Here is a 13,687-nt window from a genome sequence, read left to right as displayed (position 1 = left end):
TATCCGGGATGGTTGCTAAGGTGTTGCTAGGTGGTTGCTAGGGTGTTGCTAGGCGGTTGCTAAGGTGTTGCTATGGTATCCGGGGTGGTTGCTAAGGTGTTGCTAGGTGGTTGCTAGGTGGTTGCTAGGCGGTTGCTAAGGTGTTGCTATGGTATCCGGGGTGGTTGCTAAGGTGTTGCTAAGTGGTTGCTAGGTGGTTGCTAAGGTGTTGCTAGGCGGTTGCTAAGGTGTTGCTATGGTATCCAGGGTGGTTGCTAAGGTGTTGCTAGGTGGTTGCTAAGGTGTTGCTATGGTATCCGGGATGGTTGCTAAGGTGTTGCTAGGTGGTTGCTAGGGTGTTACTAGGCGGTTGCTAAGGTGTTGCTATGGTATCCGGGGTGGTTGCTAAGGTGTTGCTAGGTGGTTGCTAGGTGGTTGCTAGGCGGTTGCTAAGGTGTTGCTATGGTATCCGGGGTGGTTGCTAAGGTGTTGCTAAGTGGTTGCTAGGTGGTTGCTAAGGTGTTGCTAGGCGGTTGCTAAGGTGTTGCTATGGTATCCAGGGTGGTTGCTAAGGTGTTGCTAGGTGGTTGCTAGGGTGTTGCTAGGCAGTTGCTAAGGTGTTGCTATGGTATCCGGGGTGGTTGCTAAGGTGTTGCTAGGTGGTTGCTAGGTGGTTGCTGGGGTGTTGCTAGGCGGTTGCTAAGGTGTTGCTATGGTATCCAGGGTGGTTGCTAAGGTGTTGCTAGGTGGTTGCTAGGTTGTTGCTAGGGTGTTGCTAGGCGGTTGCTAAGGTGTTGCTATGGTATCCGGGGTGGTTGCTAAGGTGTTGCTAGGTGGTTGCTAGGTGGTTGCTAAGGTGTTGCTAGGCGGTTGCTAAGGTGTTGCTATGGTATCCGGGGTGGTTGCTAAGGTGTTGCTAGGTGGTTGCTAGGTGGTTGCTAGGGTGTTGCTAGGTGGTTGCTAAGGTGTTGCTATGGTATCCGGGGTGGTTGCTAAGGTGTTGCTAGGGGGTTGCTAGGGTGTTGCTAGGCGGTTGCTAAGGTGTTGCTATGGTATCCGGGGTGGTTGCTAAGGTGTTGCTAGGTGGTTGCTAGGCGGTTGCTAAGGTGTTGCTATGGTATCCGGGGTGGTTGCTAAGGTGTTGCTAAGTGGTTGCTATGCGGTTGCTAAGGTGTTGCTAGGCGGTTGCTAAGGTGTTGCTATGGTATCCGGGGAGGTTGCTAAGGTGTTGCTAGGTGGTTGCTAGGTGGTTGCTAAGGTGTTGCTAGGCGGTTGCTAAGGTGTTGCTATGGTATCTGTGGTGGTTGCTATGGTGTTTCTAGGTGGTTGCTAGGTGATTTATATGCATAAATTAGATTAAATGGTGTTTGCACGTTGCTACGCAACGTGCAAATACATCAATCAGCTATGCACGCTAGGTTGCTCTGGCCGTTCGGGGGTGTCCAAACTTTTGACCCGTGGCTCCATTACACACAGTACTGGGGGGCCGGGGTGTCCAAACTTTTGACCCATGGCTCCATTACACACAGTACTGGGGGGGGCCAGGGTGTCCAAACTTTTGACCTAACGCTGATTAATCCCATAGCTGCTCCATTACACACAGTACTGGAGTTCTAGCTACCTGTCCTTCGATCTAGCTGCCGTCCTCCGATTGGCCCCATTCATTCCAATGGGGCCACTTCGTACGACATTCGTACGAAATCCGTACGTCGTAACTTTTCGTAACGCATATTTTCGGAAAGAGCTCAATAAGTTCTACAGGTCCTCAATTGGTTTCATCTTCGTATTTCAAAAATTGCGACGTCCACGGGCGTGCAAAGTTCTGCCCATTCATTTTCAATGGGCAAAAAAACGCGTACTTACGAAGTTTTTACGAAAAACGTAAGTCCGATCGGAAAGCTGTATACAAGCCCACCATTCCCGATATGGACGCACGTTTTCTCTTTTGAACGAAGTCGATATTTCGAAAACTGCGGCACTAGTTAACCGGACAAAAAACAGGTGGAATAATAATAATAATAATAAGAAGAATAAGACTTAAGAAGAACAATACTGTGATTGCATTACTGCAATCACACTAATAAGACTTAAGAAGAACAATACTGTGATTGCATTACTGCAATCACACTAATAATAAGAAGAAGAAGAAGAAGAATAAGACTTAAGAAGATCAATACTGTGATTGCATTACTGCAATCACACTAATAATAAGAAGAAGAAGAAGAAGAATAAGACTTAAGAAGATCAGTACTGTGATTGCATTACTGCAATCACACTAACTAGCTTTCAATACATTTTGTACATACTGTAGATATTATCAATATATAAATATATTATCAATGTAGATATAATAAATATCTGTTTATGATTAGATTGTAAAATATTTCAGCCACATTTGCTACTATGCATCTATAAAAAAACAGTAATTACACAATAACAATACATGCAATAACTACACACAAAGTTAAAGTATGTACATATGTTACAACTTTACTTGTGAGTTATGTAATTACACAAGTGACATACGCTCTAATGTGGTTGTACATATGTAATAGAGTGAGGGTAATTACATTGGTATAAACATCTGCTTTCCTTGGTACATATACTGAAATGCACTTGTGGAACTATACTATTCATAACTATAACTATAAACATGCAATTACACAAGCTATATCACTGTAACACATCTGTTACACTGAATACAATTTTAAGTAGTTACATAATCTTGCATTGTTTTATTAACATACAAACAAAACATCAAAAACCTTATATTAATACATTCAAATCATAAATCTTGGTTGGAGTTTACGTCAAGTCTCAAGTCAATATAACATATACAAAACATGCCATCTCGTCCCCAACTCATAATCATGTTTCTATTCTCTGCTTTATCGCTGGATTGTAAATCCTTGTGAATTCAATGTTACCGCTAAAGCCATGTTATGTTGATATGTTTACAATATGCGCCGCTCGCTGATATCAGATCTGGTTGGACTGCTAGATACTGTGATGCCTTAAAAGATAGCAGGTGTCCCAAATCAACTAAATAAAGTAACCTTCACACACCATGTCTGGATAAGGGAATGATGCTAATTGCTTGAGTTATTTTGGATTTTTAGGTCAACTCTAATTTTTTTTTGTATGTGAACACTTGCAGTAAATAAATCCTAAGAGTAACCTGTGGGGAATGACTACACACTGATGGTGAGTGAAAGGACACACCCAATATGCAAATAGCGTGACCAACATCAGGTGACACCATCTACTAATCAGACATCATTCATTAAAAGAAAAAATCATATTCAAGTAATACATTTTGCAGAAGTCTGTTTTTACATGTATAATTAATTAAGGTAAATATGTAAATTGAACTTGTTTTCAGTTGTTAGACTGACTTAATATTTAAAAATGAATATGTGAGTTTGATTTCCTTGAGATTTGTTGAATTTACTTAAAAAAAATGGTGCAAAACGCTGCCTTGATATTTTTAAGTAAATCCAACACATGATTTCTTTTGTCAGTGTACTTTATTTAAAATCTATTAATTTTGTAAAAATTATGTATACTTAAATCATTTTATTTACATTTCTGATATGTGTGTTTTCAGTCGAGGAAATGGGTATAATATCACCTATCAACTAAACTCTCAAGATTGATTATCTGATATCTAATCAGAAAATACCTTAGTTACATTTACTAGGCTGGACAATCACATGTTAAGTGTGGGTTTAGTGAGAGTATGCTTTATATTATTTAAATAAATTAAATAATATTATCAATAAAATAAAATTTACAGCAGAGTAGCAACACACAGAGTCTGGTTTCAGTACCTCCATTTCTGGTGTCAATGTCCTCTCTTTCTGGCTGATCCAGAGTCATATAACTGGAGAAGCCGTATCTGTAGAAACAATCATTCACAGTTATTTATAGCAGATGAATGATGTGACATCCGGAAGAACAGAACAACAACAAACCTAAGCTCATCTGACAGGCTAACAGAATAATGAAGTAGCGTGGACTCTGATTGCTTGTTAACATTTGCAGCCCTACAGTGCCCCCTACTGCACATACACTGCAGAAAACACAAAGTGCACAAGGGTGCTACAAGGTGTTCTTTAAATATTGCAATAAAAGATACACTATTAGTTTTTAAAAGAAAATGTTTGTAATTTATAGACCTATAAATAAGTTCAAATGGTTTAAAAGAATTTTTACTTGATGTAAAGTATTTTGAGTTTGATGGTTCCTCGCACTTTCAACCACTTTGCAAACATTATGTTTTACACAATTTATGTAGCCTAAAGTGCTTCTTCTGTGGCATCACATTAATAACAGTTCTGGACACAATAACATGATGAAGGCAAATGAAATAGTGTAAATTTGCTTACTGATATCAGATCTGGTTGGACTGGTGGAAATTGTGATGCCTTAAAGATAACAGGTTGTGTCCCAAATCAACAAAATAAAGTAACCTTCACACAGCATGTCTTGATAAGGGAAATATGCTATTTTGAGTTTGATGGTTCCTACACCTGCAACCACTATGCAAATATCATGCTTTACACTATTTATGTAGCCTAAAGTGCCACTTAAACAAACATTTAAAGCAGTTTATTAACCCTTGTGTGGTGTTCATATTTTTGTTACTCGTTTACTTTGTTACTTGTATTTAATTCAGCAAAATTAAGCAATTTTACATTAAAATACTTTACCCATGCTTGCTTCACCTAAATTGCAAGCGATATAAACAGCTTACATGGTTAATATTTGCCCTTTACCTTTCTTATGTTACATTTCTTTCAAAAAGTGTTCCTTATTAGTTTTTTAATAAAATGTAAAAGAAAATCAATTTAACTCAAGATATGAATACAAAATTTGTTTAGTTTCAAATGTACAAATGAAGCAATGTTTATTAGCCCTTGGCCAAACAGACTGTATGTAATATAAATGTGTGTGTGGGGGGGGTGTACAGTGTATGTTTATCGAAAATGTATTTTGATATATGTTTTTCACAAAAAATGAGCCAATGCCAATGAGTTTGAGTTAGAAAAAATATTTTTTTAGTATCAAATGATGAAAAATGAAAACGGGTCCCACAGACCCGAACACCACACAAAGGTTAAACATATGAAAACATATGGATTAATAGCCACTATTATCACATTTGTGACTAAAACATGGTTAATTTATGTGATTTAACGTTTTGTCTGTCCACTCCCAACATTTCTGCCATTCATTTCTCTTATACGTTTCTTATGTTCTCAGTATAATGAGGGCCACATTCATTTGCATGATCACCTCTCTGAACCGGATAAGAGTTAATGCAAATGTAACATTTAGAGTGAACTCAGGATTATTTATCAAGTGAAGAATCGAACACGAAACACACTGACTGTGAATCTGTTCATTTGTCAACAGTCAAGGTGAACAGCCTTTGTGTCTTAACTTTATAGGAGAACTTTTATTGGCAGTCAATGTAAAATATATAAAGTAAATTCCGGAGCAATTCTATTGGTGCTTTACCCTGAAATCCTAATACAATGTAATGAACAACTGCCTGGGTTAAATAGTGTAAAAAAAAAAAAAAACAGGTCAGAGTACTGGACAGAGATTAAGAATGGTCCATTTTATGGCTTTGTTAATGCTCAACTAACATTCAACTAACACTGCATTGAATGTCCATTAAATTTAAATTAACCCTATGCTGAATGTAAATGATTTAAAATAGAACCTAACCGTAAACCTAACCCTAACCTTAACCCTTAATCAACCATAAAATTTAACCCTACACCTAACCCTTACCCTAAACTTAACCTAATCTTAAATCTAACACTAAACCCAATCCTAAAATATTAAGATAAGCGTTTGGAGTTGAATGTAGGGTTATATTCAATAGAGAATCATCTACTTTCACCTTTTAGTTCATTTGCATTTAATAGACATGTAGTTGAATGTTAGTTGAATGTCAGTTGAGCATCAAAGAGGCCATCAAATGGACCATCCAAGTAAAGTGTTACCGAAACCATTTCTTTGACAGTTGAGGAGGTTACACCCACAAAAGCAGGTGTGCTAGGGGTGCTAGTGTTCACCCTCCTGTTGTTGTGGTATCACCAGTGATAGGGGATATACAATTAAGTAGCAGCTGAATGAGTGGGACAATTGGCCTAGCTGATTTGGGGAGAAAATTTTAAATAAATCTTCCCAATATATTTTTCATTTTTTTAAGCAAAATGTATTTATGTAAATGAACGACATTGTGGCCTCGTGTTTATGCACGTACCTTTCCAGGTACTCCGACTTTTCCTGGTAGAAACACTTGTTCTCGTTCTCCATGTGAGTGAGGCGAGTGTAGTCATTAGGGTAAACATATAAAAGATGTACCTGCAATAAGGACACACCGATTAATCAGACACACACTCAAACAAAACACAAAAAGAAGGACATGTGGAGGGATTAGGAAGTAACACAACACCACCCAGCTGAACACACACATTACCACACTGCCACTGATCCAATAAGCACACCCTAAACAGCCCTCACTCCTCGAGTAGAACCAACATTTACAGAGCACAGAGAGAAGTGTTGCAACGCTGCCAGCTTGATCCACTTTCGGAGAAGTATGTAGAAACGTTTGTGGTTTTTTGAATAGGTGTTTAAAGTACAAATAAGACAAGTACTTACAAACTGCAGGCCCTGATACCGCTGCAAGGTGTAGCCTTTAAGGATGTAAGTGGGTTTATAGGAACATTCTGGCAAAACACCCCACAAACGTGACTTGTCCAACAATGGAACTGTAAATAAAACACACACACACAAAAATATATGACATAAAAGGTTACTTGGTAAACCCTGCATTAAGTGTAACTAATCCTTTAAATAGCGCTGTCAGGTGATTAAAATAATTATTATAATTAATTACATGCTCTGTGATTAATTGCACATCACTTTTTGCTATAAAAGTATTTTAAATTGCGCAATTCAAATGAATTTTAGCAAAGCAGTAAATCAATTAATGTATAACTGGCATATACTTTTTTTATTTCACATATAGCACGAAGTACAATAGAAATAGGCAGGTGTATGTTTAAAACAGTTATGTTTACACTAATTAAAATAAAAAAAAATACTTTCTGGTTCTGGACTACCCACCTCTGTGTGTTTAAATAGGATCTCCAGTGGATTTCGCATTTTACAGAGACTCTATATCTCTATATCTCAATGGCTGAACTGCACTTAACAGGGCATTACACATGTTGTAAAGTAACAAATTACATTGCAAAGACTGTTATCTGTGCTGTCTGCTTACTGAACATTCATTTAAACTAGAGACCACAACTAGACATTTTAAAAATTAATAAAAAAAATGATGGAATGAGACCTTTAACAGTCCCTTAAACTTACACTGGTCTTTTCCTTGCTTCTTACACCCCTCTCAACCAGTTATGTAGAAAAACAAGTCTGTCTACATTATCAGAGTTAAATGTCACTCTATTATTTTGGACCATATCACCTGCCAGTGAGAAATCACGCCATCATCATCATGCTGGGTAGTTGATTGATTGTTCAACAGTGGAAAAAAGCTAATGTGCCATCAGTCACAGACTGGCATGATCTCCTTACTAGGGTGGCTGCATATGAGCGTATCTCCTTTTCTTTGATGGGCAGAATGAAACAGTATTATGTGAAATGGAATGAATTTCTTTAGTACATTAATGGTTCTTAAATAATAATTATTTCTTAGACTTTCCTGTGTGTATTATCACATGTGTATTTGTACTTCCATTACTTATTTTTACCCCTATCCAGCATACAGCCTTTCTCACACCATTTCGTTTGCCTTTATCATGTTATTGTGACCAGAACTGTTAAGGATTGGCCAATCTGTTAATATGTAACTTAAATATCTTTTGATTCTGAAATATCTGAGTCACTGACAATCAAAGACAACACTGATTTATAAAAGATAGGAACTATACAGATAATGAACAGATAGATGGGTTGATTTCTGGTGATGCCACCGTCCTGGAGAACACAAGTGGTCTAGCTGTCTAATTGATAAAGTCCTACCCTCCCTCTCCCCCCTCAGTAAGCACCATGCTACCCATTTTGAGTGCCTGGTAGCAGAAGTGGCAGTGGCAGCCACCAAGCAGGTTGAGCTCCAGAGATGTTGTGGTAATGGCCATTTTAAAAAGACCTAATGAAGCACATGGCAGGCTTCACCCTCCCTGCACTAGTGTCCTTCGTGTGATCCTAGGTACTCAGTTGGAACTAAAAATTTTAATATCCAGTTAAACAAGTGTGTAAATTCCCAAGCCATTCTCTAAAAAGCAATAATTCAGAAATGAGTTTGGTCATGTCAGTGAAACTTTTCTACAGTGAAACTTTTATGCTGATAATGATGATGATAATGATGTCATTGTGCAACTACTGTATTTTCCAATGTAAAAAAGCAAAGATTTTCACTGTAGGAATTGTTCTACTATATCAACAGTTCCTTCAGTCAAGATTTGCGTATTCAGTATACAGTATACTCTAAAAAACAGAGGTACGATATGAGTACTTTTTTGTACTCAAAGGTACACTCTTCATAATTGTACCCTCAATGGTACAATATTGGTCTTTACAGGTTCAGATTAGTTCCCTCTGAAGTACAAAGTAATTCCTAACAGCAATAAGTACAAATTTGTACTTACCATTTAGTATTCTGTATCACTGCACTAATAATATAAATCTTTTAATTACACATTATTTATTTGAAAGCAAGACAATTTTGGATCATCACGTTTTTGAGCCATAGTCAGTTGATGATAATGTTTATAATCTTTATAATCTTTACTTGCACTAAAAATATGGGTACAAAAAAGGACTTTCACTGAAAGGTACTTTTTTGTACCTCAATATAAGGTACAGCCCCAGTGACAAGCTTTGTTCTCTTTTAAGTACAAATCTGTACTTACTTTTCTTAGTGTGTATACAGAATACAGTGAACTTTATCCAAAATCTTACTTAAATAATCAAATTAATTCAAATCAAATCAAATCGTGTAACCTGAAATGTAAACTGAATCTCTGTCAATACACAGATCTCTCACAACGAATACTTCCCTCATCTGTCAGTCTGTTCATCTTTATACAGAGAAAGAACCCCTGGAGGGAAACATGTGTCTACAAGAACCTCAACCTGAACTAAAACTGTTCCAGCTTGGTATCTGGTAGATCAGGTTTGTATCTGCATGGTTTTGAGGTAAGTCTGAGTCGAGGAGTGTTGGAGGGCAGTATGGCTGAGTCTGCAGTCTCACCCTGAAAAAAGGTGTCACGAGGATCCTCTCTCAGCATGTCTGCCCCATGGGGAGGAGTCGGGCCAGAAGCTTCTCGCGATGCATCTTTATTACTGGCAGCGGTCTGAGGAATGTGACTCACGTAGTTCATCTTAAAGGTGGATTCATCTGGAATATACACACTCGTGTTTATTTAATGTAGAGTTTATATAGACTTCCATTCCCACAGTTTCCCACACAGAACTAACCATGTTTAATGCAGTGTTAAGAACCTCCCCTTTAAACCCCTTTGAGCTCAATGCTTACATACTGCAGCTAAATATACCCCTGCTTATACACACACACACACACAAAGAAAACTGTCTTGACTCCACTCCCCAACACAAATAAATGTATGCATGTACACACCCTTAAATCCTGTTCCACATTTACGCCACACACAAAGGTTATGTGTGTGCACTTATCATCTTTTAGCCTCAAAACAAGTTCCCACACACACACACATGCACACACACGCACGCACACACACACAAAACACACCCATACTGCAGGAATAGGAAGCCCAGGACTCTCTCACACTGAAAGACACTCTAACCTATCATTTCATCTATTTCAGGGTGCCAGCACAGCACGGGGCGTGGGCAGGGACGGCTATTCCAGCATAACACACTGCAGCTACTACTGCTCAAAATAACACTACGCATGCAGAGAGACAGACAGACCAAAAAACACATACTGGTATAAAGCGAGAGGGACTGGGAGTCAATAACTGTAAACTTCGTTCCAGCCTGATTGAGCCTCCACTGTTGGACAAGAGAAACAAATTCACGTTTATGCATGAATCCAATTCAAAATACACTGCAGAACAAGATATCTTTTGAGTTAATTTAACTTTGCTCAATCTAAAGTTATCCTAATTTACATGTTTTACTGCTGTATCCCAATTTAGACAACAATACATACTAATAGGAGTGGAGGAAATTTTTGCATCTCGATTCGAATGTAGACAATTCTGAACTGATTCACAAATGACAAAAATTGATATTGTAGACGTGAAGGGTGGAACTCAGAAGTAGCACCCTGGAGACATAACAGAGATGCAAGATGAGCAACAGAGCAACAGGCGAGCATTTATTTTTTATGGGAGGACAGGATTTGTAGCCGTGACATGGTAGTGCACCCTGGTTCAGTCTAGAGCATGTCTGTTAGTGTTTTTACCTGACATGCATTTAATGTTGCGCTGTTATATCTTTCTGAGTGTGAGGAAACTAAAAATAGTGTCAAAGAGCCTAATAAATAGCATGATTCATTATGGGTTATTACAGATACTTTACTTTAAACATAACAAGTAGCCATGCAAAGAGGAAAAAGAAATCCTGTACAGAAAAAAAATCATTGATAATCTAAATTTTATAATCGCATCGCAGACCTCTGAGTCGTAATCAAATCTAATTGTATCATATTGAGTTAAGCATGAAAACCATTAGTAAATTAGCTGTTTATTCTTTTTTATTATAAATCGTCTGCAGGTTAGATGGAGCACAGAGGCCTTACTAGGATTTGAACTTTTGACCTCATTACACTTGATGAGCAGCAGTTAAACCACAGGGCCACTCTAGAGTTGTATAATTACACACACATTAAAAAGAAAGCACTGATCTTAGCAAGTTTGCCTTTCATTTCTTTCTCGGGCACAGACACATATGTGGTGCAACTGTCTAACTCTCTGCTTGTCAAGAGATAAAAACCACACAGCCACCATTCATATGATAGGGGCTGCTCTAACCTGCAGAAGAAAGTACACAGTACAAATATTGGAGCAAGGAGCCACAGAATTATCATCCTATACAATATTTAATACATTTTAACTGCAGCTAATTTACTAATGCTTTTGAGGCTCAACTCCATTTGCATTTTTGACTAAACTGGGATGCAGTAAAAAAATGTTAATTTAGAAGTACTCTGCACTAAACTAAGCTGACATAATCTTAAATTAAAAACACTTGTAATCATTGTAATCAGTTTAGTTACTGCATCATTAATAATTATATTTATATAATTATTAATAATCATTAATGTTTTACAGCATACACATATAAAAACAAAGAAGAAACAGCGTAACTACTCACCACAACCTCAACATGATCTGTTCCATGACTGTCCTGTTTGTGGATGAGCTCAAAAAAATATCTCTTCTGCTTCTCCAGTCTGCAGGTAACAGAAGGAAGGAAACATTCGCCATCATTACACCACCCATGAACCAAGCATACTGCACCAATTAATGGAAAGCAGTGGTTATTTTTGAGCCTAGTATTAAACAGTATTTTTACTGTATTCATGCAATTTAAAAAAAGTTTGTATATTCAGTTTTTATATTATTTTTTTTTGCGCTTGTTCAGTTTGGACTCCTTGAAAATTGCCAACCCTAGCTCATTGTCTAGAGATGTTTAGGAACTGTTAGAACAAATTATCCTTCATTTAAAAGCTTAAAAGCTATCTCTCATTTTTCTTCCTACTGTGTCATCAGCTTTTGTACATGTGGTCTTTGGTACCCTAAAGTCTAGTGGCGTGTCTGCACATGTTCAAACAGAGGTAGCATGCGTTTATGTATGTGTATAATTACATTCAGTGGCTTTAGGTTCACCTGCAGATGTACTAATTCTCTGATTTTTCCCTCAGCTCTGCACACATTCACTCGGCTATATGAATTAATTAAAGCTATTAATTATAGTTTATTCCTAAAAAGGAATAGGTCTACATCTAAAAGTCTTTAAAAAACTGTCATGTAAGGTGAGGTCATTTATATGACATGTAAACAACAGATAAAAGAAAGTGAGTCATATATTAAAAATGTCATAGTAGGAAAACAGTGCTTACAAAAGAGGTTAATAATCTGTCAACTAATAACTAATGCTGATAAGAACCGTGAGTCACTGGTGGACCTCAATAAACACCACAAATCACAATGTAGTGGGCAAGTCTTTCAGTAAATGCCTAGTGTTTAATGCACTTCTAAGTGCATTAAATTCATTGCCTCAAAAATATTAATTATGGTGTGCAATCAAGATCCAGCCTCAACCGCTTTCAGATTTGTTTGTATATGTCACCCCTGGATCAAAAGTTAATAGCTGTATATTGCACCAGGAAAGACCAGTGCTGTAATTTAGGCCAGTGCTGTAAATCATCTATTAGTCACTGTAAACGGATATAAAAATAAATTTGATACTGTTAGTTACACCCACTTCTCCTTGATAAATAATTACTAATTTATTAAACCCTCACAGGTTAAACCTGAGCAATAATTATTTAATTTGGTAACACATTTTTTTTGGAGTTGGTAGTGTCTTCTTTCAGGACTGTCTTCTTTCTCTTTAGATTAATCTTAAGGATGACTATCCTTTATATATGCTAAGGTGTAAGGGGCCAAGTACTAAAACTGATCAAAGCTGTGCATTAGGGTTTATTTACAAGTAATAAGTTTTTTGTTGCTATTGTTTTTTTTGTGTAATATTTAGGTTTGAACTAGATCAATTTGTTTTTCTCACATGTTAGTTTATTGTATGATACTGCAGTCCCAATATAAATGGGTTCTGTCAATTTAAGAGAAACGCTGTTTTAGATGGAAGTTTGTTCTTTTTTTTAAAACGTCCAGTGGAGTGGAAAATGACCGAACGATGTGGCACGAGTAAACCGTCGCTTCAATTTAACTAAAGGCTTTTAAACTTTTTTTTTAAAAAGAGGAAAACTCTTTAACTTTCTATAGAAATCAATGTAAAAAGAATGAAATATTTAGAAGTAATTTTGGAGCATATGTCCATATTTGTTCATTCATCCCTATTTTTGATAGCATTTAAATAAGTACTGCTAGATTTAAATGGTCTTCATTTTTATGAAAATTAATAAAAATGAAGAGGCATGGTTTCTGTACTCATAACTCACAAAATAAAAATATCTGGCACCCGGACCAGATACTATATCAGGAAATTTGATACTTGACGTTAACACTAGTTTACAGCACAATACAGTTCATTTATTGACCTTTTAATAATTTTAGATACAAAAATTGGGTAACAGCAGTTTAGGTACCGGTACTCTAAAAATTCTATAAACAGCAAAGAATATTAATAAAAAAAAACATCTGAACTGGAAGCTGTGGTTTGCATCACACTTCTGTTCTGTTATTTCATAAATAACATTTTTCACTGTAAATTGCAAAAATAAATGATGTACAAATAATCTAAATAAAAATAAAACATAAATATTATTGGTTACTTAACAAGTAGGCCTAATGTAATTACCTAAAACCATATGACATATAGGAACAATGATAACTATTCTCTATGTTGTTATACCTTTTTCATAAAATCTGTAAATATGGTGTAAATAAAACCTCTATACTACATGGTAAAATGTGAACATGATGTGAACAAG

The 13,687-nt window shown here is 36.7% G+C and overlaps 1 protein-coding gene across 1 annotated transcript in view; it reads right to left on the bottom strand.

Moving 5' to 3' along the window:
* The window catches only part of b4galnt3b (beta-1,4-N-acetyl-galactosaminyl transferase 3b), a 57,094-nt gene that overhangs the window by 23,486 nt on the left and 19,921 nt on the right, over positions 1–13,687 (bottom strand). Inside the window, exons 8-13 of the mRNA XM_022679522.2 lie at positions 11,386–11,464; positions 9,993–10,059; positions 9,278–9,424; positions 6,661–6,770; positions 6,260–6,360; positions 3,810–3,877 (exon numbers count right to left, since the gene is read on the bottom strand). Of these exons, the coding sequence (XP_022535243.2) occupies positions 3,810–3,877; positions 6,260–6,360; positions 6,661–6,770; positions 9,278–9,424; positions 9,993–10,059; positions 11,386–11,464 (572 nt within the window). The remainder of the gene's footprint in view (positions 1–3,809; positions 3,878–6,259; positions 6,361–6,660; positions 6,771–9,277; positions 9,425–9,992; positions 10,060–11,385; positions 11,465–13,687) is intronic.

This window comes from Astyanax mexicanus, chromosome 9, assembly GCF_023375975.1.
Source record: "Astyanax mexicanus isolate ESR-SI-001 chromosome 9, AstMex3_surface, whole genome shotgun sequence".
In the NCBI taxonomy this organism is placed as follows: domain Eukaryota; kingdom Metazoa; phylum Chordata; class Actinopteri; order Characiformes; family Acestrorhamphidae; genus Astyanax; species Astyanax mexicanus.
The sequence above is the reverse complement of the archived record's forward strand: the minus strand, read 5'-3'. Positions and strand labels throughout refer to the sequence as shown.